Source organism: Alexandromys fortis, unplaced genomic scaffold (assembly GCF_014885135.2).
Source record: "Alexandromys fortis isolate MF-2015 unplaced genomic scaffold, M_Fortis_MF-2015_v1.1 scaffold_115, whole genome shotgun sequence".
Taxonomy (NCBI): domain Eukaryota; kingdom Metazoa; phylum Chordata; class Mammalia; order Rodentia; family Cricetidae; genus Alexandromys; species Alexandromys fortis.
Window position 1 is genome coordinate 1,857,379 of NW_026067989.1, and position 25,963 is coordinate 1,883,341.

At 42.3% G+C, this 25,963-nt stretch overlaps 1 protein-coding gene across 2 annotated transcripts in view; it reads left to right on the forward strand.

Moving 5' to 3' along the window:
* The first annotated feature begins 4,259 nt into the window (after positions 1-4,259).
* Positions 4,260-25,963, forward strand: part of Sec23b (SEC23 homolog B, COPII coat complex component) — a 32,110-nt gene continuing 10,406 nt past the window's right edge. Inside the window, exons 1-15 of one of the 2 annotated variants that reach the window (XM_050159562.1) lie at positions 4,260-4,564; positions 7,431-7,665; positions 10,086-10,143; positions 11,630-11,716; positions 13,204-13,440; positions 13,540-13,625; positions 14,376-14,520; positions 14,914-15,072; positions 15,403-15,518; positions 18,464-18,587; positions 19,789-19,869; positions 22,381-22,470; positions 23,340-23,446; positions 25,444-25,597; positions 25,879-25,956. In XM_050159562.1, coding sequence (XP_050015519.1) covers positions 7,445-7,665; positions 10,086-10,143; positions 11,630-11,716; positions 13,204-13,440; positions 13,540-13,625; positions 14,376-14,520; positions 14,914-15,072; positions 15,403-15,518; positions 18,464-18,587; positions 19,789-19,869; positions 22,381-22,470; positions 23,340-23,446; positions 25,444-25,597; positions 25,879-25,956 — 1,743 coding nt within the window. In that variant the 5' untranslated portion in view covers positions 4,260-4,564; positions 7,431-7,444. The other variant, XM_050159563.1, reaches the window with a different exon arrangement.

The following is a 25,963-nucleotide window of genomic DNA, read 5'->3' on the forward strand; positions in this document are numbered from 1 at the left end:
TTTTTTTTTAATGAGGGGAAAGGGAACATAAAAAGGGGGAAGAAGAGGAGGGAGGAGGAGACTGGGCTCTGGGGACAGGAGCAGTAGAAGAGAGAGAGAGAGAAAAAGGGGAGAGAAGGGGATAAAGACAGAGAGGTAGGCAGAGAAGCAGAGAAAGAGAGAGACAGGAAGAGAGGAGGTGGGCAAGACCCTTTTAAAAGTAAATGTAGTGCATGTGCACAGGAGGTGCTCTTAGTGGCTACAGTTGAGGACTTTTCTTGTCAGAACCCCAAGGGCAGGCCAGTACAGATGCATAAACACAGCAGCTCTGGAGGGAAAGGTATCCTGACTTTTTGGGAAGTCAGGCTATGCCTGAAGCTGCAGTGTCACGGTGGGGGATTGTTTCCCTGCAGGATGTAGCAATGCTGGTCCTCGCAGAGTCAGCACAGCTGAGCTCTGCTCTGTTACCCTAGGGAAACGTTCTAGCAGAGCACTTTTGTGGCCCAAGGTGTTGTTTCTTCAGCTTCACTCTGCTAAAGGGGAAACCCTTGCAGAAATATAGCAATCTCCTCCCCCTTCTAACAAGTTGTTACTCCATGCTGGCAAAAGATCTTAACCCAAAACTCTTAAGAAAGATATTTATTTGGGAAGGAGGAGTCCAGGAGAATGACTGCTTCTGTCAGGGTGGGCAAGGACAACCCACAACTGAACAGGCACGGGTAGGGGAGCGGGGCTTATATAGGGCTTCTTAGGGACGGAATTTTCCAGATTTTCTGCTCAGGGATTGGTTAGTTTGCCTGGTTAGTTTAATTGATCAGGGGCAGAGGTGGCTCTGGTTTCAGGGCCAAACTGTACTTCTTTCACTGGCCCTTTCTAGCTTTTGGCTCTATTTTCAGGGCCGGGGCATACTTCTTTCACCGACTCTAGTTCTAGCGCCAAAGTGTATTTCTTTCGCTCTGGTTTCAGGGTCAGGATGCATTTCTTTGGCTCTGGGTTACAGGGATAAAGTGTTTCTTTCACTGGTTCAGGTTTTAGAGCCAGAGTGTGTTTCTTTCAGGGCTACAGTATTTCTTTCAGTGGCTCTGGTTTCAGAATCAGGGTGGGTTTCTTTGGCTGGCCCTTTTACCCTACAGTTAGGTTTTCTATTGCTGTAAAGAGATACTATGGCCACAGCATCACTTATGAAGGAAAACATTTAATTGGGGCTAACTTAGAATTCAGAGGTTTAGTCCACTATCATCATGTCAGGAAACATGGTGGCATGCAGGTGGGCATGGTGCTGGAGAGGTAACTGAGAGTTCTGTATCTTGATCCATAGGCAACAGAAGGAGACGGTGAATGCTAAGTAGAGGGACTGTTCCTCTAGCTTTCTCTGCTTCTTTCTAATAATTTTCAGTTCTTCTTTCTGATTTACTCAGGCTGGCTAATTTATCCCCCTCCCCTGATAATAACAATAATCAGAAAATTGGTTTTATCAACCACTTGATAATCATTCTAAGGAAACTAATAGTTTATAGGTGAAAGGTGACCATAACTCTAGTTTAGTAGTGTTCTCTGATAGTCTTGGTCAGTCTGACTGTCTCGGTCATTCTATATGACTCCCATACTGACTGGGAAGAACAGTGTCATCTTCTCTATGGTACCAAACTCTTTTATGTTTCCACGCTTCTTTTTGATGGGGGGCTGAGACTGTACAACTAAAGCTGTGTGTTCTGTATATGTCAATATGTCAGGCTAGAATGAAAAGAAGACTCACACCCATTGCTATGAGAGGACAGGCGATATTGCTACCTTTGTCAAGTCATAATAAGTTAAATCATCATTTCTCTAATTAAAGGACCTTTGTAACAAAACAGGTACACTCATATAAATCAAATGCTTCTAAAATTCCCCCAAATAAGGGCATCCAATCTCTTTGAACATGAAATTTGAAAAATACCGTTTCTATAGAAATTATTGGGGCAGAAGTAATTCAGGTTCAAAAACTTTAGGGAAATCTTTGACAAATAAAATTATTTTTTGTTATAAAAAGTTATTTGCAAAGAAAAGCTATTCCTTTTTCTCAGGATGTAATGCACATGCACATTTTATTCTACACGGACATGTTTCCTTAGGAAGAAATTAGAGTTTCCCAAGCATATTTAAGGTTACAAGATATTGTTAACACTAATGATTAAAGATGATGAAAATATAAATTTGTTAAACAATGAATTATTATTCTGACAAGACTTTTATGCAAATAGTAACATTTCATAGTAACATCTACTTAAACTAAGTTCTATGATTTGTAGTAGTTAAAAAGTTTGACTTATCTGGGTGTGATTGTGGGGTTTTTTTTGGTATTTAGCTATTCATTTATTATGTGTGTTTTTTATTTATTTTATTTTTTACATACAAATCCTATTTCCCCCTCCTTCCCATCTTCCCATTCCTTCCACCTGACCCTCATCCCACCCCCACCCCCATCTGCTCCTCAGAGAGGGTAAGGCCTCCCATGGGGAGTCAATGAGTTCTGTCACATCACCACATTGAGGCAGGACCAAGGCCCTTCCCTCTGGGTGTCTAGGCTGAGAAAGGTAATTCTCCATGGAAAATGGGCTCCAAAAAGCCAGATCGTTCATTAGGGATAGCTCCTGGTCCCAGTGCCAGTAACCCCACAACTGCCCAAGCCACACACTGTCACCTGCATTCAGGGGGCCTAGATTGGTCCTATGCAGGCTCCCCAGTTGTCAGTTTGGAGTCAGTGAACTCCCACTACTGCAGGTCAGCTGTTTCTGTGTGTTTACCCATTGTGGTCTTTACCCCCTTTCTCATATTATTGCTCCTCTCTCTCTTCGACTGGACTCCGGGAACTCTGTCCAGTGGCTAGTTGTGGATCTCTGCATCTGTTTCCATCAGTAATTGGATGAAAGTTTCAGGAGCTCATGCCTATTTTCCTTTCCTAGGGTCCTCTTTGTTTTTCAGCTTCTCTGGGGTTGTAGATTGTAGGCTGGTTATCTTTTGCGTTATGCCTAATATCCAGTTATGAGTAAGCACATACCATATTTATCTTTCTGGGTTACCTCACTCAGGATGTTTTTTTTCTATTTTTGCCCATTTGCCTGCAAATTTCAAGATGTCATTTTTTTTTCTTTTTTTACTACTGAGTAGTACTTCATTATGTACTTTACCCAATCTTTGATTGAGAGGCATCTAGGTTGTTTCCAGGTTGTGGCTATTACGAATAATGCTGCTATGAACATAGGTGAGCACAAGTTCTTATGGTATGAGTGTGCATCCTTTAGCTATATGCCTAAAAGTGGTATTGCTGGGTCTTGAGGCATATTGATTTCCAGTTTTCTGAGAAACCACCATACTGATTTGATGGCCTGTGTTTTTAATCCTGGCACTCAGGAGGCATATGAGGACAGCAGAAAGCAGATGTCTATGAGTTCCAGGCGATCCAGAACATACTCAGGCCTGACTTAAGGAACGGTTTGAATTAATAATTAATTGAGCTATTCAATGGATATTCTTTGAATTGCCTAAACATTTCTTAGTATAAATTTAGGATTTTAGAGTTTTGGGGCTAGAGAGTTGGTTCAGCGGTTGAGTGTGTCGCGGTGGAGCTCAGTTCCCAGCACTCACGTTAGGGGGATACACAACTGCCTGTAACTCTAGCTCCATGGGGCCCCATATTCTCTTCTGGCCTCTGTAGGCCCTGCACACTCATGTGCACACATGCAAACACTGACACACAGGCAGGTCTAATTAAAAATAAATCTTCAAAATGATTTGAGAATTTGCTGGGTTTTTTTCTTCTCCACTTGTAAGAAAGTATAAAATGACTGCGGCGGTCACAGAAACTTGTATTATCCATAAAAGTGGACGCTGTTAGTCTCCTGAACTGCTTGAATACGAGGACTGTACCCAATTACTCATTTCCTTGTTGGATGTCAGGGAGATGAAACAGGCTCTTCTGAGCGCAGAAGCCATGGCAGCAAGTGAGAACGGAAAGTTTGGTCCTGAGAGGAACTGCACCTGCCACGCTCAGAAAGAACTTCAACTAGCGGTAGAGACTCACTCCCTGCCACCTCCAAGGCCCTTCCCGCAGGCTGATGGCCTCTTCCGGACAACTTCGGGTTCCTCTGGGGCTACACGTCACCCGTCTCGCTTCCCGGTAACTAAGGTGACCGGAGGGACTTCCCTCTGAGGCAAACGAATGTCGTGGTGAGTAAGGGCGGACGCCGGAGAAGCGTTGGATGCATTTGGACGACGGACCCTCAGGCGCCGAGGTCCTGCGCAGGGGCAGGAGAAGCGTCTAGGGCTGTGTTCGAGGACGCACGTACCCTAAAGAAACTCTGAATTTTGAAGTTTCGAGTGTGAGAAACGACTGCCTTGCCCTATTCAAAGATGGCGGCGCAGCATTTCTGACGGTTTCGCTCTCATGCGTCAGCCAGAGAAGCGCTCTCTGATTGGCTAAGACAAGGCGCCGTGGAGTGACGTATGGGAGCACTGACCAATCGACTGTGAGCTGAGGTGGACTTGGCGGTGGAAGCCGGAGCCGAGCGCTGGAGTCCGTGGGGGCGCGGAAGGCTCTGTCCAGGTGAGTGGCTCCGGGCTGCTGAGCGGTCCCGCGTTGGTGAGTGGGCGCATAGGAAGATGAGGAGGGCCGAGGCCAGAGGGGCCCGGGCTAGGTGGGCTGCTTCGGGGAGGAGCCCTCTGCTTGTCAGGCTGAGGCATCAGAGGGGACTGATGATCCAGAAACTGGATGAAAGTGACTCGTCCGCCCCATGCCTGATGGCAGAGGACCAGTTTCTGGCTCTTTAGCCACGGGAATTGGGGTGGTGGTGGTAGTGGCGTGAACATCCGGAAGGATTGAATCTTCATGAAAAAGTTGAGTTTTGCTTTGTGATAAGTGAAACCAGAACCCAGATGGCTACTAAGTCCTGGAAAGTTATGTCGTGGAGAAATGAGAGTGGCTCAGATATTTTATTGGATCCTTTCAGATGTTTTATTGGATCCTTTTGTGTATTCTCTCACTCGCGTGTTTACTTTTTCAGATATCCGTACTCCTTAAGAATTTGCTATGAGCAGTAGAACTCATGTCCCTTGAAAAAAAACGTGCATTTTCTCAACATATTGAATTAAATAAAAGAACATAGAACTAAAAAAAGGATTTTAGTTCATTCACTGAAATCTTCTTTGAATTAACATGAACAGGATTAAGTAACTGTGGTCTAGAAGGGTCAGGAAAGGAGGCCATGGGAAACAGGTAGCAGATTTTAAAATGTAGAGAGACCGGGGGACCTTTAAAGAGGGGTCACCGATATTGAATGGGGTTTTCTGAAGTAGCTGCTGAAAATGGCGATATTAGAATGTACGTACCTGTGATTTATTTTTTGCCCTCCAGGAAGGTACATAAGTGCTTTCTGTGTAGTCAGTGTTTCGGCTTCCTGTGTTTGCCAGCAATAACAAGGAGATGTCTTAGAGTTTCCGTTGGAACAGATTGGGGATTTTCGTTGTGTGGGTTCTGTATGGTAGAATAATTAATTTGCTTTTCTGGGCATGTAAAATTGCCCTCCTCGAAGTTATTTGCAGTATCAAGCATGTCTATCACTAAAAGCACTTTACTATTTTATATATATGTAAAATATTACCTATTATATTACATATATAGTATATATAATATATGCTATATATAATATTACATATACATATGCACACACACATATATATTTTATATGATCTCCCTATGTAACCCAGGAGGCTTTGAACTCCTTTGGTTCTGCCTCAGCTTCTCAGATAATGGAGATTACAAGAATTTTCCCTCTGTTCTCATCTCATAGATTCAGTGTTCTTGCTTTCCTTTTTCATTGTTTTGTTTATTTCTTTGCATGAGATGCGCATGCTGTGTGTGCACCTGTCAGGCCTCCCATGCTGGGGGCTGAAGGCAACACTTGATGTAGTGGTTCTCTCCTTACAGCTCTGTGTGGGATCTGAGGACCAAGCTCGGGCTGTCATACTTTACCCGCTGGACCACCTTGCCAGTCCTTGCTTGCTTTCCTGAAGGGCTTGTTCAGTTGAACCTCAGTAACTTTTGTGTTGCGATGTGTCCACAGCTAGGAGGCATTTACTCAACAACACTGGGGTCTGAAAGCTTAGTCCGAAGGACTGACTTCCCAGGGCTTTTCAAGGATGAGCATAAGCAAACATACTAAGGAAGGAGGACACGGGGAGATTTGGCACGAAAGCAAACTCCCCTTCATAGTGTTGGTGTGCCCGTTAGAAACGCTTGAGTTTCACGCTGCTTCCTGTTAGTAACCGGATTCTCAAATCAGCATACAGTTCTTTTTTCCACAGTGAGCAAAGTGTGTATGTGTGTGGGAGGGGGGGGATAAAAGGTTACTTGGAATGTAACATTTCATACAGTATGTACTTTGATGGATAAAGGAAGGAAGGGAATTAGGGAAGTTGCTGGCCGATGAAACAGTTTGAAACTTTGGATGTATGGTTGAAACTGGCTTGTCTGAGGACTTGAGCTCAGTGCTTGCCTAGCATGCACAAGGCCCAGGGTTCAACCCTTAGCACCACAAACAAACAACTAGATAGTAGTAATATCCGCCTACACACAGCTAACAAATGGCCAAGCAGTTCAACCTTTAACTGCTTTAATTTTTTTTTCAAGTTCTATAGAGATGGTTTGAGAAAGTGCCCTATTAGTTTTTTGCCAACTTGACACAAGCCATTGTCATTTGAGAAAGGGAAATCTCAGTTGAGAAGATGCTCCCACCAGGTGGGCCTATGGGACATTTTCTTGATTGCTGATTGATGCCTGAGGGTCCAGCCCACCATAGGTAGGGCTGCCCCTAGGCAAGTGGCAAGAAGGCAGGCTGAGCAAGCCTTGAGGAACGAGCCAGTAAGCAGTGCTCTCCCCTGGCCGCTGTTTAGTGCCTGCTGTGAGTTCCTGCTCTGACTTTCCCGGAAGATGATGGACTACAAGAATAAGCTGAAATAAACCTTTTCCTCCCTGTGTTGCTTTTGCTCATGGTCTTTTTTGTTTGTTTGTTTTTTGAGACAGGGTCTCAGTGTAATGGTCCTGGCTATCCTGGAACTCCCTTTGTAGATCAGGCTGGCCTCAAATTCATAGAGATCCGCCTGCTTCTGCCTCCCTGGGATTAAAGTTGTATGCCACCACATCTGGCTTGGCCATGGTCTTTATCATGGCAGCAAAAAACAAAGACAGAAAGGAAGAATAGTCAACTTTGGGGGTCTGAGAGAAGAAAGTCACTGTTATCCTACAGTGACAGGTTTTTCCTCACCAAGCATTTGTGAAACATGATTTCTTTGTTTGGGACTGAGTGCTAGATTTCTGGTATGAACCACTGCACCTGGTTTGGGACCATCTTTTATTTTTTATTTTGTTTAAGATCAGCTGAGAATTTTGCATCTAATTATAGCTTTATTTTTAGTTTCCTTTTAGACCATGGCAACATACCTGGAGTTCATTCAGCAGAATGAAGAGCGAGATGGTGTGCGTTTCAGTTGGAATGTGTGGCCTTCTAGCCGCCTTGAAGCCACAAGAATGGTTGTTCCCTTGGCTTGTCTCCTTACTCCTTTAAAGGAACGCCCAGACCTGCCTCCTGTACAGTATGAACCTGTGCTTTGCAGCAGGCCAACCTGCAAGGCTATTCTCAATCCACTTTGGTATGAATGCTTTAAAAACCTGGTAAAATAAGAAATAATTTGTCATCTTTATGCAGTTCTCATAAAAGTCACTTGATTTCTGTAGAAGAGTTTCCTGTTTGAGGTAAGAGTAAGTGGATGCTAAGATTCTTAGAGGATGCTTGCTCACGGGAACCTCTCTGGTCAAACACTTCAGATCAAATAGGAATCTTTTTGTTTGCTGTCTTTTTTGAGGCAGATCTAGCCCTGGCTGTCCTGGAATTCACTATGTAGACCTAGCTGGTGTCCACCTCACAAAGATCCTTCTGCCCCTGCTTCTGCCTCCCAAAAGCTGGGATTAAAGGTGTTTCTGGGAGGAACCTTATTTGAACAAGGGGAGGAACAGATGGGGAGAGTTTGGAATTGTTTTTCCTTCTATTCCTCCCTTCTTTCTTTTCCTTCCTTTCTTACCCTCTCCCAGATTAGCAGTTTGCTTCTGGCTTAATTGTAGACTTTGAGGAATGGCTTTCTTTCTTTTTTTGGTTTTTTGAGACAGGGTTTCTCTGTGTCCTAGAGCTTATTCTGGAACTTGCTCTGTTGACCAGGCTGGCTTTGAACTCACAGAGATCCGCCTGCCTCTGCCTCCTGGTTGCTGGGATAAAAGGTGTGCACCACCACCATCTGGCCAAGGGATGGCTTTTAAAGCATTTAAAAAAATTAAAAAATTTTTCTCTTTTTATACATCCCCTATATGACTATGTGTATGTCTGGAAGAAGTAGTAGACAGAAGAATTTGTGTGTGTGTGTGTGCGTGTGTGTGTGTGTGTGTGTGTGCGTGTGTGTGCCTACACAAGTAGGCATGCATATGTGCATGCCATTTGCATGTAGGTACCTGTGGAGGGCAGAAGAGGGAGAAGAATTTCTTGGAGCTGGAGTTACAGAAGAGTGGGCTACCTGGATGGATGCTAGGAACTAAACTTGGGTGGAAGAGCAACAAGTGCTTGCTGTTAACCACTAAGCTGTCTTTCTCTGGCAGAAGAAATTTGACTCCCAGTAATTTTATTGTTGAGTGAATTTTTTTTTAAACCTGAGATTCTATTCTATTCATATATTTGGGCACTATTGGAAATACTTTTTTTTTTCTTTTTTTTGTGGTAGAGTGTTCATGTTGCATAACTTGGTCTCAAACTCGAGGATTTGTGTGGCCCTCCGGCATCAGGAGGAGGCTATAAGACAGTGGAAGTGTACCACCATTCATGGCTGAGGGATTCTGAAGCAAATTGAGAGTGTTAAAAGTTTTGTATGCAGAAGCACCTTTTCCTTTATTTCATTTTTTTTTCTTTATCAAGCCCATATTAGGAAAGTCTCTACCCTGCTTGTAAAATGGTAGCCATTGGCTAGGAATACCCTAAAAAATTCACAAAGGGAGAAACAGCAATAGATGCTTTATCATGAACTATTTCTTTTTTTTTAAATATTTATTTATTATGTATACAATATTCTGTGTGTATGCCTGAAGGCCAGAAGAGGGCGCCAGACCTCTACAGATGGTTGTGAGCCACCATGTGGTTGCTGGGAATAGAACTCAGGACCTTTGGAAGAGCAGGCAATGCTCTTAACCACTGAGCCATCTCTCCAGCCCTATCATGAACTATTTCTAGCAGCTTTACCAACCTGGAACCATACTTTCTATGGCCTAAGTATGAAATGTGATTTCATTGAAATTGAAGGTTGTATATAGGGGCTGGAGATTGGTGGCTCAATGGTTAAGCATTTTTGCTGCTACTGTAGAGACTCATGGTTATGTTCCCAGTACTTACATGTAGCTCAGCCTTCTGTATCTCCAGTACCAGGGGATCCTTCGCCCTCTTCTGGCCTCTGCTAGTCATGTGTGTGCCGCACATACATACAGGGAAAAAACACATACACTTCAAATAGTTAAACAGATCTTTAAAAAAGTTTACATTGTTGAAAACGTTGGGTCTATCTTGACAACCAAGTTAAAATGAAGGCAAAAGGAAAAAGCTTATAGTTTATGTGAGTGAAGAAGTCTTTTTTTTTTTTTTCTTCTTTCTGGATTTTCAAGACAGGGTTCCTCTGTAGCTTTGGAGCTTGTCCTGGAACTAGCTCTTATAGACCAGGCTGACCTTGAACTCGCAGAGATCCGCCTACCTCTGCCCCCCCCCCCGCCCCCCTCCCCCGAGTGCTGGGATTAAAGGCCTGGCTGTGAAGAAATCTTAAAACATGATCATAGACATGAAAAAGACAAAAAAGAATTTACTAATTTGAGGGAATTTTTTGGTGTACTTAATAGCTAGTTTACCCTGCAGTCAATCTCACGAGCTCTTCTGTATATGCACACTCAGAGGAGCACATGTCTGTCTAATTTACAGAACTTTAGTCTACATTTGATTGCTTTCCTGCTTAGAAATAAACCTCTGTGATATTTATCTTTCTTACAGTCAAGTTGATTATCGAGCAAAACTTTGGGCTTGCAATTTCTGTTTTCAAAGAAATCAGGTATGTAATTTAAAACAACATATATATATGTGTGTGTGTATATATACACACACACACACATTTTGTTTTTGTTGTACTACTCTGGAAAAGATTATATCAACTTACATTTCTATCTACACTGGTGAATAGCACTCTTTGGTGATCTCAGGTAATGGCTTTTGTTAGGCACATTGTTTTTGAATAGTAGGGGACATATAAAATTCTCTGATCTTTCTAAGTTTTTTTTAGGAAGTAAATATATTACCTAAAGAAAATAGATTTGCTGTTTATATTTTATTGGATCACATTAATTTCTTAATTAGATGATGCATGTTATTGAATTTTCATGTAACTTTAGGGGTCTAGCGTCAGTGTTGAGCTCCTTCTGCTTTGAAAGTGTCGTTTTGCTGAGTGGTGATGGTGCACACCATTTATCCCAGCACTTGCAGATGGATCTCTGAGTTCGAGTCCAGCCTGGTCTATAGAATATGTTCCAATATAACCAGAGCTACAGAGAAACCTGTTTCAAGAACAACAAACAAACAAAAGTGCCATGTCTTTTACCCTCTCTCCCCTAATAGGGTTTTCCTGTGTTGCCCTGGCTGTCCTGGAACTCAGAGATCTCCCTAGCTATTAGCTGGTCAGCTTTTTAGACCACTCAAGTACCTTAGACAGACAAGGTGCAACAGCAACATAATGCTACAAATTAAACAAATGCAGCATAAACAAAGCCAACACACTTTAACATAATTAAACAAATGGAGTAGAAACAAATGTAACACATTTTTGCCTAGTTAAAGCAATATTCTGCAACATAAACAAATGTAATACATCTTTACATAGTTAAAGTACTGTTTCATAACATTGTCCTTGGCCCCTCCAGCTCTTACAATCTTTCCTTCCCCTCTTTAGTATTCCCCAAACTTGGCCTAATGTTTGGCTGTGGATCTCTGGATCTGCTTGCATCAGTTGCTGGATGAAGCCTCTCTGATGACGATTGGGCTAGGCACCAATCTGTGTGTAAAGCAGAATATTGTTAGGCATCATTTTATTGACATTTTTCCCCCTCCAGGCATGTTTGGTTCTATCCTAGGTCTCTGGGTCATCCAGCCTGTGGGTCCTGGCGCTGGTCCAGGAAGTGTTAGGGGTAGACTTACTCTCCGGACACGGGTTTTAGGCTAGCCTTTTGGCCAAGATCAAGTGTAATATCTATTTTTATCAGTAAATCTTTTTTAAGGTTATATGGCCATAGACATGTAAGAAAATTAGAAGCTTTGAGTACTAATATTTGTGTTTTAGCAAGATGTTTTTTATTTTGTGCTTTCAGAATTAACGTGGTCATAAATCAGTATTATAAATGGAACAAAAGTGTACCATGAATATTTGGAACTGGAGCTCAGAAGTGGTACATTTGCCTATGCCTAGGCTAGCTCCAGCACAAAGAAAAAAGTGGAACACAAATCGCTTGTAGCCCTAATTAAATGTTGTTTTGTTTTCTTCTCATTAGTTCCCTCCAGCATATACAGGAATATCTGAGGTGAACCAGCCTGCTGAATTGATGCCTCAGTTTTCAACAATTGAGTACGTCATCCAGGTAATTTTGTCACATGTTTAATAAACACTGTTAAAATTGAGTTTCTTTTGAAATACTTGGAGTGATACAGATCTCTCACCTGTCCGTGAAAGTAAAGCTGGTGTCCATGGAGCAGATTCTAGAGAGTATGTTACAGTACATTTCGTTACTGGCTTTGTAAAGTAAAGCTGGTATCCATGGGAGCAGATTCTAGAGACTATGTTACAGTACATTTCGTTACTGGCTTTGTTTTCAGGTCTCGACCTAGGCTTTAACAAAGGTGGAACTGACAGAATTAAAGCATGTCTCCACAGCCTTCTCCATCTCACTTGATAGGTGGTCAGCTTAAAAAAATTTATAGTGCCTCCTCCCTTCCTGTCGCTGGTCCCTGTATGGTAGAAGGAGAGATAGGCTGGCAGGGATTGTCTGGCCCTGATGTAAATTCTGTAGTCTGGTTCTTTTCCCACCTCCCTGATCTTAGCTGTTTCCTCTGGCTCTCCCTAAGCATTCTGAGACTTAGGCCCCTCACACACCCTGCCCATGATCTTCCTATCTTGAGCATGAGTCTGGTGAAATCAACAACCAAATGCAGCCGAGGAGATGAACAGTGGCTAGCCTGGCCTAGAAGAGTTAGACCTACCCCTTCCTGTTCTCACCATTGATTTCTTTCTTCCACATCCCCCGTCTTATTTAGTAGGCCATCCACTGAGTCACTATTCAGAACATACCTAGATTCTACCCCCCACATCTTCTTGTCCCCAGCCATCCTGGGCCATCTGCCTCCTCTCACTAGATACGTACAGTATCTTAGCTGTTCTCCCTCATTGACCTATGCCTGCTTGTATTTTATTCTTAACCCAGCAGTCATTGTAACTCTCTAGAAACATGTATTATGTTACTTCTCTGCTCAGAAGCCCCCCCTCAAAACAAAAGATAGTCTTACCGAGGCTGCCCTTTTCTTTCTCTCTCTCTTTTATTTTATTTTTTATTTATTTACTTTTTGTGACAAGGTCTCACTATGTAGCCCTGGCTGTCTTAGAACTCAGTATATAGACCAGGCTGGCCTCAAACTCACAGAGATTCATCCGTCTCTGCCTCCTGAGTGTTGAGAATAAAGGTGTATGGCACCATCCCTGGCCCTGCTCCCTTTTTATCACAGGGATCTGCCACCTTCCTCCATCTTAGCTGTTGCTGCTCCCTGGCCTTCCCGCTGGTTGGCAGGAATCTTTGTTCTTTCTGATTAGTTATGTATCCCAGGGTCTGCAGTAATGTGTGGCACATAGTAGGTATTACATATTAAATACATTTTTAGATTTATTTTCGTTTGATGTACTTTGGGTCATTTGATGAGGTGATTAGAAGCTGGTTTAGATTTTTAGCCATACAGTCTGTAGCCCCTGGGATATTTACAGGTATAAAGACTTGCTGTTTTGTACCTAATTTGCTCTATGCTAGCTGGCTGTAGCTATGTGTATACTGATCATTATGCCGTTTTTCTTTGCCCAAAGCGAGGTGCTCGATCCCCTCTGATCTTTCTCTATGTGGTTGACACATGTTTGGAGGAAGATGACCTTCAAGCACTCAAAGAGTCTCTGCAGATGTCCTTGAGTCTCCTTCCTCCCGATGCTCTGGTTGGTCTTATCACTTTTGGGAGGATGGTGCAGGTTCACGAGTTAAGCTGTGAAGGAATCTCCAAGAGTTACGTCTTCCGAGGGACCAAGGATTTAACTGCAAAACAGATACAGGTTTGTGCTTTGTTGAGAAGGACCAAGGGTAGATCTGTGATGCTTATTGTTTATTTTAAGTGTTACTGGAAATTGGATCTTTCTGTTTTTCCTTTTCAGGATATGCTGGGCCTGACCAAGTCAGCTATGCCCATGCAGCAAGCAAGGCCTGCTCAACCTCAGGAGCAGCCTTTTGTTTCCAGCAGGTGAGCTATCAGTACATAGTGTTACATGTTCTGTGGTGGGCATGCCTGACAGCCCAGGAGAGCAAGAAGAGCGATGCTAGGACTTCCGGTCCCATAGTTTTAAGAAAAAGAATTAAAGACTAGACCCAGTTGCTATCAATGTCCTATAAAAACATTTTGACACTGTTTTCATTGGTCTCCTCCTTTTGGACACATGGCTGTTATCGTTGATCCTTAAGTAAAGCTGACAAAACAAAAACCACTTCTTTTGGGTACTTTGAAATAAACTTGTGAACAGGCACTCACTTCCTTCAGTTGACTGAAGGCCTGTGGTTGCCTTCGGCCAGGTTAGCCGCCAGCAAATTGTGCTGGAGACAACCTCCACTCTGGTGGGAAACCAGTGTTTTTCTCAGCTTCTAAGGCTCTAGAGGCATGTGAACGGAAGCTTCAGCATGGTAGAGACTGTCCACAGAAACAAACTGGATTTATTATTAGGATTTCTTTGCTGCTTAAAATTTAATTGAGCTGACATTTTCCTTTTCAGTTTGATTTCTTAATAATACATGTATAAAATTGTGATTATTAGATTTTATAGTATATTTCATATTACAATTGCTTGGAATTGCTTTTGTGTTTATAGAGATAATTTTGAAGGAAAAGGATTGAGTTTTTGCTTTTGAATAATGGTTCTGAAAAGCAGTTGACTGGGTGACCTAGGGTTAAAGGAACTTTACTAAATCACAACTGATGTGCCCTTTTGGAATCATCCAGATTTCTGCAGCCCGTTCACAAGATTGATATGAACCTCACTGATCTTCTGGGGGAGCTGCAGAGGGACCCATGGCCAGTAACTCAGGGGAAGAGACCTTTGCGGTCCACTGGTGTTGCTTTGTCCATTGCTGTTGGATTGTTGGAGGTAATTGACATTTTTATAGGGACTTCTTACATCATACAAGCTGTTCTTGATAGCTCTGTTTGAAAATTTCTTGTGCTTTAAGTCAGGTCATTGTCTGTATATCCAAAAGTGTTCTAGTCACTATTATGCACATTGAGGAGGCCCTCAGTATTTTGAATACCAAAAATTTTATGAAAAACTACGGGAATGGGAGTAGTGGAAAGTACTTTTACTAAATAAACTGCAAAACCACCTGGTTGGGAGAAAGTAATCGCTGCTTTTCTCTGCTGTCATGCGTGTTACTCCACGGCAGGACGGTGGAGAGTTCGTCTTTGGAGTATTTTATACGTAAATGGAAGCCATACTTGGAGGGGGTACTGTATGCTTCTACCATAGTCTTCACTCTGTTTTTAGGGTACTTTTCCAAACACTGGAGCCAGGATCATGCTGTTCACTGGAGGCCCTCCCACCCAAGGGCCTGGCATGGTGGTTGGAGATGAATTGAAGACTCCTATTCGTTCCTGGCATGATATTGAGAAAGATAATGCGCGGTTCATGAAGAAGGCGACCAAGGTAGGCACTGCTGAGTTCCAGCTGCAATTGCAGAACAGCCAGGTGTGGACTTCTCTAGATAAATGATGGCTACTTTTCTGAAGTCAGAAGGTGCTTGTATAGTGACTCTTCCTGATCTTGGCTCCCATTAACTTGTCTCCATCTATGGCTCTGGTTAGAGAGAATGTTTCTAGAGTTTTGCATCTAAAGCTGTATTTTTATTCTATGTGGTTGTTTTATAGACAGCGAATTCTATGCTCCCTTTCTTGATTGCATCCTTAGGTGTATTAAGACATGCCTTGGCAATTATGCTTCTCTTTCCTAAAGATAGTTTTCTTTTTTTATTTACAGCATTACGAGATGCTTGCTAATCGAACTGCTGCAAATGGTCACTGCATTGATATTTATGCTTGTGCTCTTGATCAAACTGGACTTCTGGAGATGAAATGCTGTCCAAATCTTACAGGGTATGTTGACATGTTCAACTATACCTTCCCTATGGTAAGGGAAGGAGTGAATGATGGAGTCATAGGAGTAAGGGAGGGTAACCTCGGAGCTTTCAGGTCGCTCAGCTTTGCGTTCATTGGCTGGAAAGGGAGTATGGGCCCTGTGGAGGAAGACGTGGTGCTTAGCAAGAGGTCTCAGGATTTCACCAGGAACAAACCCCATCAGAGTAACTGTTTCTTTGAAATTGTTAAACTTACCTGAAATCTAGTGCTGTGCTAATGTGGAGTGCCCACTGGCCTTCAGCTGTGCACATCTTTGTGGTGGGCAAACAATAGCATCCGAGTGTCAGAGTGTCATGCCATTAGAAGGAACCTGACCTGGCTAAGTGACTGTGACAGGTGCCAGTTACACACCACGTCAGTATTGTCCTTAACTAAAAATGTAGAATTAATTCTCAGGTTGCGCCGATGACGGGACTAGGAACCATAGGGCTTATGGAACAGATTAGGAATGTTTTTTGACTTTCCTCAGACCCTCTGAATCAAGAGCTCTTGGGGAGTAACTGTCTTGATTTTAGTGTTCATGAAGTTCAGAAAGCACTGAGGTAGAGGCCAGAATCTGTAGTTCAGATACATGATGGTGTCGACTAGGGAACTTCAAAGACTCTAGGAAAAGAGTAAAGAACAAGGCAAGCTGCTCTGTCTGTCCTGTCCCCTGGTATAATTAACATGGGGCATGGCTTAGGCATCAGCATTCTTCAAGTTTTCTTCCAGTGATTCTAGCATAGAGCAGAGTTTGAGCACACACAGCCTTGGTTTCTCTGGGAGCTCATTAGAAGTGCGGCCTCTTAAATCTCATTTCTCACTTGCTGAATCAACCCACATTTGCCCAAGTCCTGTTCCCTGGAATACATGGCATAGTTTGAGGAGCATCTACAGAGAACCATGACTGGGGCCAGAGAGACTGCATTTCCTTTGCCTTGTTTCTTTAACTTAAATTTTATTTATTTATTTGTTTACTTATGAGTGTACGTGTGTGTCATTGTACACTTGAGGTCTGAGGACACTTTGTGGAGTTTATGTGTGTGCATGTGTATGCATGTCAGTGCACACATGTGGAGGTCTGAGGACACTTTGTGGGAGTTAACTGTCTTCTTCCAGTGTGAGGACCCAGGGATTGACCTTAGGGTGTTAGTCTTGGTAGCAAACGCCTTTCCCTCTTTTTTTTTTTTTTTTTGGTTTTTTGAGACAGGGTTTCTCTAGCTTTGGAGCCTGTCCCGGAACTAGCTCTTGTAGACCAGGCTGGCCTCAAACTCCCAGAGATCCGCCTGCCTCTGCCTCCCGAGTGCTGGGATTAAAGGCCAGCGCCACCACCGCCTCCTTTCCCTCTTGAACCATCTCCCTGGTCCGTATTTCTGCTTTTCTAATCAACCTCCCTAGTGATTTTTTGTGCTCTTTTAGGGAAGGTGTAGGAAGTAGAATCTGAGCCACTTGAACCTGATTTGGAGAGTAGGACAGATTGAGCCAACTGTAATAGGTTGGGTCTTAATGGACCTGGTAGGCATATCTCTACCCATAGCACTCTAGAGGATCTTGAGTTCAAGGCTAGCCTTGGCTGTATATCAAGAAGTTGACTTTAAAAAGAAAAAGCTCTCCCCCACCCCATAGAAACTAATTACATACACGCTGGCAAGATGGCTCATCAGGTAAGTGTGCCTGCTTGCCTCCAAGCCTGAGACTTGAGTTCAATCCCGGGACTCATGTGGAAGGAAACAAACAATCCTACAGATTGTCCTCTGAGCTCTGTGCCCTCCCTGGCTTATGCATGCCTATTCATAAACACACAAACACACATACATAGAGATGGATACATGTAACCCCCCTTTTTAAAAAAAAGGAAGGAAAAGAAAAGGAAGAAACAACAAAACAGGTTCTGGCTGAGTAGGATGACCTCAGTCAAAGGCATGGTGACCAGGCTGGACTAGAGGAGCAGCGGATGCTTTTCTAGGACACTCAGATTCCCTCAGTGCTTGTTTTCCCTGCTGAGATGCTATATACTATTTCCCTTTGAGCATTCGGTTTAAAGGGGTCTCATGATGACCTGGAGATGCCTGATGGGGAGGGAGGGAGTGCTGGGTGCTGCTCCAAATGTTTGAGGTGGAGAATGATTAGAGTGAGAGAGAAAAGCCTAAACATCTTTACTGCCTGCAGCCAGGTATATGTGTGCATGCATGTTTGATTACGGTCTTACTGGCGTAGCCCTGGGTGGCCTCAAATTCACAATCCTGCTTCAGCCTCCTGAGTGCTGGAGTATAGGAGTGTGCCACCACATGTGTAGCATTTGATTGCAATAATTGCAGACTGATGGGAATTGTGAGTTTTCCCACTCTTCACTTAGCAAATGGAAATAGCACAGTGCAGTCAATGGCACCACAGATCTGTGTGGATTTCCCTGCTTGTTTTCTTTTTCTTTTGTGAGAATAATCAAGGAGATTTTTACCATATCTGAAGATTTGTGTCTAGTGATCAAAATATAGAATTGGTATCTTAAATCTTATAACATATTTTTACATTTACTTTTTTGGAATGTGAGTGTATACGTGTATGTCTCTGAATGCACACGTCATGGCACTTGTATGGATGTTTGAGGGCTCTCTGTGGGAGTTAATTGCCTTCCTGTACCATGTGGATCCTGGGATTGATTGAACTGAAGTTATCAGACTTAGGGGTACCCTTACCCACTGAGCCACCTTCCCAGCCCCCTAGAACTGCCATAAGGATCTTTTTTTTTTTTAAATGTTTTTGAGATACTTTCTTTGCTAAATACAAATTGACCTTGGTATTTTTCATTTAAGCTAATCTGTAGCACCTGTGTGGTCATGTTTTTCTTTGTGTTTGTGAATATAAGGGAACAACCGAATGGCTTCCAGTTCTCTTAAATATGTACTTTCCCCTTTCTTACCTAGAGGCCACATGGTGATGGGAGATTCTTTCAATACTTCTCTTTTCAAGCAGACATTCCAAAGAATTTTTAGTAAAGACTTCAATGGAGATTTCAGAATGGCATTTGGTGCTACACTGGAAGTAAAGGTACAGTAGACTTTTAGAAAAATTATTTTAAATTAGCTTATATAATTAGTTTATGGAATTTTCATATATACATGATAAACATTTTCTTATTTATTATTTATTTGAGACGGGGTCTCACTGTGTATCCTCAGCTGGCCTGGAATTTACCATACAGACCAGGCTGGCCTCAAACTTACTTTATTTTGTAAGTTTGAATTCACTTCAGTAAAGTGAATTCAGTCTTTAAAATCTCCATTTGTGCAGGCAGTGGTGGCTCATGCTTTTAATCTCAGCACTCGAGAGGCAGAGGCAGACAGATGTCTGTGAGTTGGAGCCCAGCCTGATCTACAAAGTGAGTTCCAAGACAGCTAAAGCTAAAGCATTTGTTTGAAAAAAAAAAAAAAAAATCCGGAGGCAGGAGAATCTGTGAATTTGAGGCCAGGACTATATATAGAGGCCCTGTCTATTTTAAAAAAAAAAAAAAGAAAATATCCATTGGTCTTATCATTATGTTGGAATGTTGGGATTTGTGAATTAAGTATTTTTAAAATAATATGTTTACTGGTTAGAAATCTATGAGTATGCATGGCTGGTGTGATGGTGCAAGCCTGTATCCTGGCACTTAGGCAGAGGCAGGAGGATTGTGGGTAAGAGCTCACTTGGGCTGTCTAGAGATTTCCAGGTTAGTCTCAGCTTCAAACAGATGAATAGTGTGAAAATGCTACCTTACCGTGTCTTTGTTCTTTCCAGACAGGGTTTCTCTGAGTAATGTAGCCCTGACTGTCCTGGAACTCACTTTGTAGACCAGGCTGGCCTCAAACTCACAGAGATCTACCTGCCTTGTCTCCCAAATGCTGGGATTAAAGGCCTGCGCCACCATGGCTCGGCTTTTTGTTTGTTTATTTTTGTTTATACTGTGTCTTTTTATTTTGATTTTTAAGACAGTCTGATGAATTCAAGCTGGTGACCAATTCACTGTCTAGAGGCTGGCCTTGTCCTGATCTTGTGCCTCAGCCTGCTAAGTATGACTGCTGCGCCAGTGCCCCTGGTCTCTTGACGTGCTTTTGAAGAAGGTGGCTTTGTTGCAGCTCTGATGAGTGCTAGTGCTCCTGGAAAAGCCTGAGTGGGCATTTGGATGGTGCAGTTCAGTAGAGAGTTTCCCTGGGATCTTTCCTCTGGTGACGGCAGACTGGCTCTTAACTTACTGTGTAATTTGTTTTAGACTTCTCGGGAGCTGAAGATTGCAGGAGCTATTGGTCCATGCGTGTCTCTGAATGTGAAAGGACCATGTGTGTCGGAAAATGTAAGGAAAGGCCTCACCCTCACCTGTCCTGGAGTAAACTCATTAGCGAAGTCACATCCTGATGATCTTGCTTTGTGTCAGTGTGGGCTGTACCTGTATGAGAGGAGCTCTAATCCTTCATGACAACTCCAAGAGGGAGTGTCTTCTGTCTGAAAGACCAGAGAAGGAAATGTGGAATCAGAGAGGTTAAAACAACCCTTGCTCAGGGTTGACGCTGAGCCAGAGGAGCTAGATCTCAGGTTCTTCTGAGTACATCTGATGTATATAGATGCTATCCCATCGAGAACGAAAAGCCATTCCCTACAGCAAAGACAGACATTCAGAATTCTTCCAGAATAACCTGTGTGCCTCAGAGCTTAGAATTGGTTCCCTTTGTCTGACTCACTTGATGAGGAGCTCAGTACAAGGAACCACTGAGTTGGTTGGACAGTGGATGACACAGATGCGTATGCATTGTTAATGTGTGAGAGCAGAGTTCAGTCATCCCTTGGGTAAGTAGCTTTGCTGATGGCCCACTGCTGTAAGTATGCTTTAGCTGAAAAGACACAGCATCTGGTTTATGAGGTCCCTTCTGTGTTGGTTACATGCCTACATACATGATGTGGGAGTGTCATATATCAATCTGTTGATTTCATTGGCTGAGCAATAAAAGAAACTGCTTGGCTGGCCCTCAGCTTAGAACATAGATGGAAGGAGTAAACAGAATAGAATTCTGGGCGGAAGAGGAAGTGAGGTCAGACTCTGCTCTGCTCCCGGAGACTCAACAGCTCTGCTCTCTGGAGCAGAGACACCATGATGGACGGAGGCTAGAATCTTCCCGGTAAGCGCACCTTGGGGTGCTTACACACATCATTAGAAATGGGCTAGTCCAGGTGCGAGAATTAGCCTGTAAGGGCTAGAGTTCATGGGCCAAGCAGTTCTTAAATGAACACAGTTTGTGTGTTGTTATTTCGGGCATGAGCTAGCCAAGCGGCCGGGGTGTTGGGGACGCAGCCCCGCCGCCGCTCCTATTTCAACACATACATAACCATAACCTCGGAGGTATGGAAGTGCATCTGTGTTACATCAAGGAATGAAATCATAGACTTCTCTTTGATTAATTTAATCCAGAAAAAGCTCAAGTTTGAATTCTCCACTTCTCTCTTCTGTATCTTCTGTCTGTTCGTAGTTTATGGTTACTGGCCTGTCTGTAATCTGTGTTTGTCTGAATGCTGTCTGGGTGTCTCACTGCCCCTGTGCCTGTCTGCCTCCATTGTATTTATTGAACAGACAAAGGATCCCACTGGAAAGTAGTAAGTGCTTCTTTACAGAAATCACTACCAGTTTTGTAAGGGGAAAGGTCATTTTACTGACCCCAACTGACCCAGAATCACTCATTACTACAAACAAGCTATATCTGTATATTGTTTCTAATATATGTGATGGATATTTGTTGTATAGGTTGTTTCCAGCCTATGAGTTGCTTTCAGCAAATGATTACAAACATACACATATATTACTCTGGGTCAGGGGCATGAAAGAGTACATAATTTAAGATTAAAACTATGCATTAGCTTAGGTTGTAAAAGCTCATTCTTGGACTATCCAAGCCAAGTAAAGTTGGTTGTTCCATTATTTTAAGGTTACATTTAAACATACCAATTACACAGTAGATGATCAAGACGTGTAATATTTGACTGTAATGTCCGGGAAAAGTTCAGTCTTTCTGAATGCAAGAGCTATTTTTATAAAAGTATATCCCTGCCGTTTCTGAGGTAGTCTGGGGATGTTGTTATACAGTCCTGACCTTCCCTTGTTGTCATCCACAGTGGGAGGTGGACTATAGAACTGTTGTGGATTTTGGTGCGTAGCTACTTCTTCATAGTAGCTATGAAGTAGCTTGGGCAAATTCTTAATGCTCTATAATTCAGTGTTTTTAGAAAGATGGGAAATTTGCAGTACTTGCTGAAGAAAGTTAGTTTTTTTTTTTTAAAGATTTTTTTTATTTATTATGTATACAACATTCTGCCTCGATGTATGCCCACACGCCAGAAGAGGGCGCCAGATCTCAGTACAGATGGTTGTGAGCCACCATGTGGTTGCTGGGAATTGAACTCAGGACCTCTGGAAGAGCAGCCAGTGCTCTTAACCTCTGAGCCATCTCTCCAGCCCCCAAAGTTAGGTTTGAAGATAAAGCTAGAGTCTGTTTAAAGCTTCTGTCTCTTGCATTTATTTTCTGAGTGACTTACAGCTCTCTCTCTCTCTGTATGTGTGTGTGTGTGTGTGTGTGTGTGTGTATCATACATTAAAATGACTTAATGTGTCAGTAATTTAAAAGTACTGTAAATACAAATATTTAGACTCTGGTTTGTAATTACACTCTTCCTAGACATTTTCACTGGAGTTTAAAACTTCCGCTCAAGTAAAAGTTCCAAGTGACCTACCCTGCTCATTCACTGCTTTTCATCAGTGGTTTCTTTTGAGTTTCTGTTTTGTATTATATCTTTTTAAAATTACTCTTCTTATCTCTAGGAGCTTGGTGTTGGTGGCACAAGTCAGTGGAAAATCTGTGGCCTGGATCCCACGTCTACTCTTGGCATCTACTTCGAAGTTGTCAATCAGGTGGGTTGACATTTTTTTTTTATGTTATATCTTCTGATTTATTAGAAGGTACTCTCTCCATCCTGGTACTACTTTGGTATCACATTAGACATTGTGCTAATCTGGTGTGCTCTTTCTAAATTCCTTCTATCATTTAGTTAGAATCAAGCAGCAAATGACTTTGTGCTTTATTGTTGAGCTGACAAGGCCCTGAGATGAGTACTTGCTTTTCCCGGCCATCATAATAATACTCATAGATTTTTGAGGGTGTCAGACTTCCCCCAATGTTTTGTTATGAAAAATTACAAAGACGTGTAAATGCAACATCTGCAAAACCCACTAGCTGGATTCTGTAATCAACATTTTACTACAGTTGCATTATTAAATATCTGTTGTTCTGTTTTACTTTTGATGCTTTTGTGGGTAGAGGGGAGATGAGGCAAGGTGTCTTACAGACCTGGGTGGCCTTGAAGTCCTGATCCTTCTGCTTCCATATTCGATATGCTGGAAGTACAGGTGTATGTTACCAAACCTGGCTTATTTTTGATGTATTTCACAGCAACTTGCAGACACCAGTGGCTTTCATCTCTCAATAGTTTGGTACCAATATCATTAAATGGCTTTACTTTTATTCCTTCTGATACTGGAGACTGAACCCAGGGCCTCTTGCATTGTAGGCACATGATCTACCCCTGAGCCACACACCCAGCCCCAGTTCATTTGAATGTGCTAACCCCCCCCTCTGCCTTTAGATAAGAGTTAATATACAATGATCCCATGTAACTTTTAAGTCCATTGAAATGTACCAAGAACCTTACTTCAGTGCTTAAGAAAGGCTGTGTTTTAGTCATGCCTTTGACAGTAACCTGATGTGGCCTCCCACCCTGCAGCACAATGCCCCGATTCCCCAGGGAGGCCGAGGTGCCATCCAGTTTGTCACTCAGTATCAGCATTCCAGCACTCAGAAGCGCATCCGAGTGACCACCATTGCCCGCAAGTGAGCATCTTATTTCTTTCCTCTTGAGTTAAAGCTGATGATTTTCCTGAGAGTTAACCTCTTTGAGTTTGTCTTTCTGATTCCCTTGGATGGTTCTCTCAGCTCCTCACTGACTCACTGATCAGCCATTCCTGACTAACCCAATTGAACCTTTCTCACACTTACCTAGAAGAATCAGCTTTCAATAGGAATATAGTTTATTAAAAATTATCTTTTATTATTTTGTTTGCTAGATAAGTAAATCATGCTTCCTATTAAAGATGTAAACAAAACATAAACATGGTTGGCCCTCTATAGCCATCAGTTTCACATCCATAAATTTAGCCAAACTGGGATGTCAATTATTTTTAATATTACATCTGTATTGAAAATGTACAGACATTTAAAAAATTATTATTCCATAAACAATATAGTATAACAGCTGTTTGTATAGTATTTATGTTCTCGGTGATAATATAGAGATGAAGGAGTGTATGTAGGAGAATGTGTTTAGAATTTTACAAATACCATGCCATTTTATTTATATTTCTTTGTTTTATTTATTTGTTTGTTTGTTTGTTTATTTTGAGATAGGATCTCACTATGTAGCCTTAAATGACCTAGAACTTACTATGTAGACCAGATTTGCCATGAAATCACAAAGATCCAATGTCTTCCTCCTGAGGGCTGGGGTTACAGACATGCACCACCATGCTTAGGTGTACTATGTCATTTTCATTCAGTGACTTGAGCATCCAGGAATTATGATATCTGAGAGGGTGGGTCCTATAATGAGTCCCAGTCGATACTGAAAAATAACTATTTACTTATGGGTGTCTTTACTTACCCGTTCCCAGAATTAAGTCCATGTAAATTTAACGGCACATCCCCATTGCTGTGCTGCTGTACACCATATATGTACGGCAGCTTATTTCCTTTGTGTTCACACTTATATCTATCTCTGGCTCGCATCTCGTTTGTGTTAATGGTCACACACTATTGCATAGATTGCTTGAGATGCTGCCTTTGTTAAAGGGACCTCACGTGCTACTCCAGCAGTGCTGCTTTTATATTTTCTTTTTAGGAATGAATTCACACATGCTAGTATTTTTTTCTTCTTCTTCTTTTAAAAAATTTTTTTGGAGTGATGTTATTCTCCACATGACTGGGAATTGAACCCAGGGCCTCTCTCTCATGCTCTCTCACTTTACTACTGAGCTGCAGCCTCAGCCCCAAGTGTACTTCTTGTCCGCCATTTTATAGTTGAAATTTTAGAAACTGCAAACTTTAGATTCTCAGAGGCTTTGTTTTTTCTTCAGTATGGGCAAGGAGAGTACACTATTACCTCATTAATAGTAGGTATAAATATTTAAATGTAAACAGTAATATCTCATTTTCATTTGTATTTTCCTCTCTCTCTCTCTCTTTGCCTTTCTTTTATATCCAGTATCATGTAGTTCGGCTGACCTTGAATTCATTGAGTATGATCTGGAACTCCTCATCTTTCTGCCTCCGCTTTCCAAGTGCTGAGTTTACATGCAATTGCTTCCATGCCCAGATGTGTAAACTTATTCCTTGTTTTCATTGATTTGCAGAGAGTATTTATGTATTTTGGATTTGTGCTTTTCTATTCCTGGTGTTCCTTTAGCTCTTTTTATCTTTAGTCATCTGAAAAACTCTTAAATATCTTAATTCATTTTTCCTAGGTGATTCCAAGAAGTCATTTTGTAAAGTTGTAAATCCTTAGATTTTTGTAAGGATTAGCCTAGAGGAAGGAGCATTGGGTTTAGGCTTAACCTTTTGGGTGTCTACTGTTGTGTCTGGTGGATTTTGGGAAGTTTTTCTTCTGTGCTTCTAGCCTTCAGACAGCACCTGAGGGTGACTTAAATGATTGTGAAACTTCCTTAATGAAAATGTAGTGCTGCATTGTCTTGGACAAAAGAACAGGATCTGAGCAGAGAGATCTAGTCTCTGGTAGCCCCTGATCAGAAGTGCGGCACTAACTCTGCAATTGTCAGTTGGGCAGATGCTCAGAGTCAGCTGAGGCACATAGAAGCAGCATTTGACCAAGAGGCTGCAGCAGTCTTGATGGCACGGCTTGGAGTGTTCCGGGCAGAGTCAGAGGAGGGACCTGATGTGCTCCGGTGGCTGGATCGGCAACTCATCCGACTGGTAAATTGGGAACAATGGCATTGAGTTTGTGTCTCTTCCCACATAAGCCTATTGTTTTTTAATGTTTAAAACCATTGATTTATTCATTTATTTATTTGTGTGTGTGTGTGTTTTTGTGTGTGCTGCATTGCGTGTGCACACACATGGCAAAGTATGTGTATGTGCACTGAGTGTGTATAGGAACCTGTGGCTGTGGAGGTAAGAAGGTGTTGGATCCCCTTAGAACTGAAGGACTTTTCTAGGTGACACTAACCACTCTTTTTTCCGTTTTCTTTCAACAGTGTCAGAAGTTTGGGCAGTATAACAAAGAAGACCCCGCGTCTTTCAGATTGTCAGACTCCTTTTCTTTGTATCCTCAGGTAAGAG